Source organism: Lepidothrix coronata, unplaced genomic scaffold (genome assembly GCF_001604755.1).
Source record: "Lepidothrix coronata isolate B3197 unplaced genomic scaffold, Lepidothrix_coronata-1.0 Scaffold389, whole genome shotgun sequence".
Taxonomy (NCBI): Eukaryota; Metazoa; Chordata; class Aves; order Passeriformes; family Pipridae; genus Lepidothrix; species Lepidothrix coronata.
In genome coordinates, this window is record NW_016690569.1 from 2,478 (window position 1) to 4,405 (window position 1,928).

The 1,928-nt window shown below is 30.4% G+C and overlaps 1 protein-coding gene across 1 annotated transcript in view; it reads left to right on the top strand.

The window, feature by feature from the left end:
• Nucleotides 1–156: 156 nt before the first annotated feature.
• CEP41 (centrosomal protein 41) overlaps nucleotides 157–1,928 on the top strand; it is a gene marked incomplete at its 5' end in the record, with an annotated part of 8,650 nt that continues 6,878 nt past the window's right edge. The window contains one exon of the mRNA XM_017839228.1: nucleotides 157–256. Coding sequence (XP_017694717.1) covers nucleotides 157–256 — 100 coding nt within the window. The remainder of the gene's footprint in view (nucleotides 257–1,928) is intronic.

Genomic DNA, 1,928 nt, shown 5'->3' on the forward strand with positions numbered 1-1,928 from the left:
ATAAAAAGTAAAAATAAAAAAAAATCAAGGAGAGAGGGGGACAAGGAAGGTTGAACTCGAAGATGTCGAAGAGTTCAGAGCCGGAGTTTTATTCCTGTGGGGTTTTAATTCCTCCTTTTGGCTCCCCCTTTTCCTGCTGCCCTGGGGCTGTGGGGGGCTCAGGGTGTCCTGTTTTGTGTCCTGCAGGTGCTCCAGGTGGCTTCTCTCGCCGATGAACCCTTGGAAGTGACCAGTGAGGAGCTGCACGAGCTGGAGGGTGACGGCGGTTATTGAGTGGGATCCAACGGGGGAGCCTTGGGATTGGGCTTTTTGGGGATTGGGGTTTTTGGGGCTCTTTCTCGGGTTTTTGGGCTCCTTCTGTAGATTTTTTGGGCTCTTTCTTCATTATTTGGGCCAGCCCTTTATTGGCTATTTGCTATTATTATTATTATTATTATTATTATTATTAATAATAATAATAATAATAATAATATTATTATTATTATTATTATTATTATTACTACTTGGGCCTTTTATTATTACTGTCGTTATTATTATTGTTTGGGGCCTTTTTTAATATTCTAGTTGTTATTATTTGGGATTATTATTAATAATAATATATTAATATTAATAATAATATTCTAGTTATTATTATTTGGAATTATGATGATGATGGCCCATTATTATAATTATTATTATTATTTGGGCCCTTTCTTGATTATTTGGGCCCTTTCTTGATTATTTGGGCCCTTTCTTGATTATTTGGGCTGACCCTTTATTGGTTATTTGGGCCCTTTATTGTTATTATTATTATTATTATTATTATTTTGGCACTTTATTGATTATTTGGGCTCTTTCTTTATATTATTTGGGCTCTTTATTGATTATTTGGGCTCTCTAATGATTATTTGGGTTCTTTATTGTTATTACTTGGACTCTTTCTGTAGATTTTATGGGCTCTTTCTTTATTATTTGGGCCAGCCCTTTATGGGTTATTTGGGCCTATTATTATTATTATTATTATTGTTATTATTTTTACCCTTTATTAATATTATAGTTATTATTACTTGGGTGGATTATTATTATTACTATTATTATTATTATTATTAGGGCCCTTTATTGATTATTTGGGCTCTCTAATGATTATTTGGGTTCTTTATCATTATTATTTGGGCTCTTCAGATATTTTTGGGCTCTTTCTTTAGATTTTTTGGGGCTCTTTCTGGAGATTTTTTGGGCTCTTTCTGTATAATTTGGGCTGGCCCTTTATTGGATATTTGGGGCCTTTATTATTATTATTGTTATTATGATGATGATGATGATTATGATTACTTGGGCCTATTATTGTTATTTTATTATTATTTTTTATTATTGTTATTATTATTATTATTATTTTGAGACCTTTTTAATATTATAGTTATTATTATTATTTATTGATTATTTTGGCCCTTTATTGATTATTTGGGCTCTCTAATGATTATTTGGGTTCCTTATCGTTATTATTTGGGCTCTTTAGATATTTTTGAGCTCTTTCTTCAGATGTTTTGGGGCTCTTTAGATTTTTTTGGGCTCTTTTTTTAGATTTTTTTGGCCTGCTTATGGAGATCTTTTGGGCTCTTTCTTTATTATTTGGGCTGACCCTTTATTGGTTATTTGGGGCCTTTATTATTATTATTTTTATTATTATTATTATTATTATTATAGTTATTATTATTATTGTTTGGGCTCTTTTTTAATATTATAGTTATTATTATTTGGACCTATTATTATTATGGCTCATTATTATTGTTATTGTTATTATTATTATTTTTATTTGGGCTCTCTAATGATTATTTGGGTTCTTTATTTATTATTTGGGCTCTCTAATGATTATTTGGGTTCTTTATTTTTTATTTGGGCTCTCTAATGATTATTTGGGTTCTTTATTTATTATTTGGGCTCTCTAATGA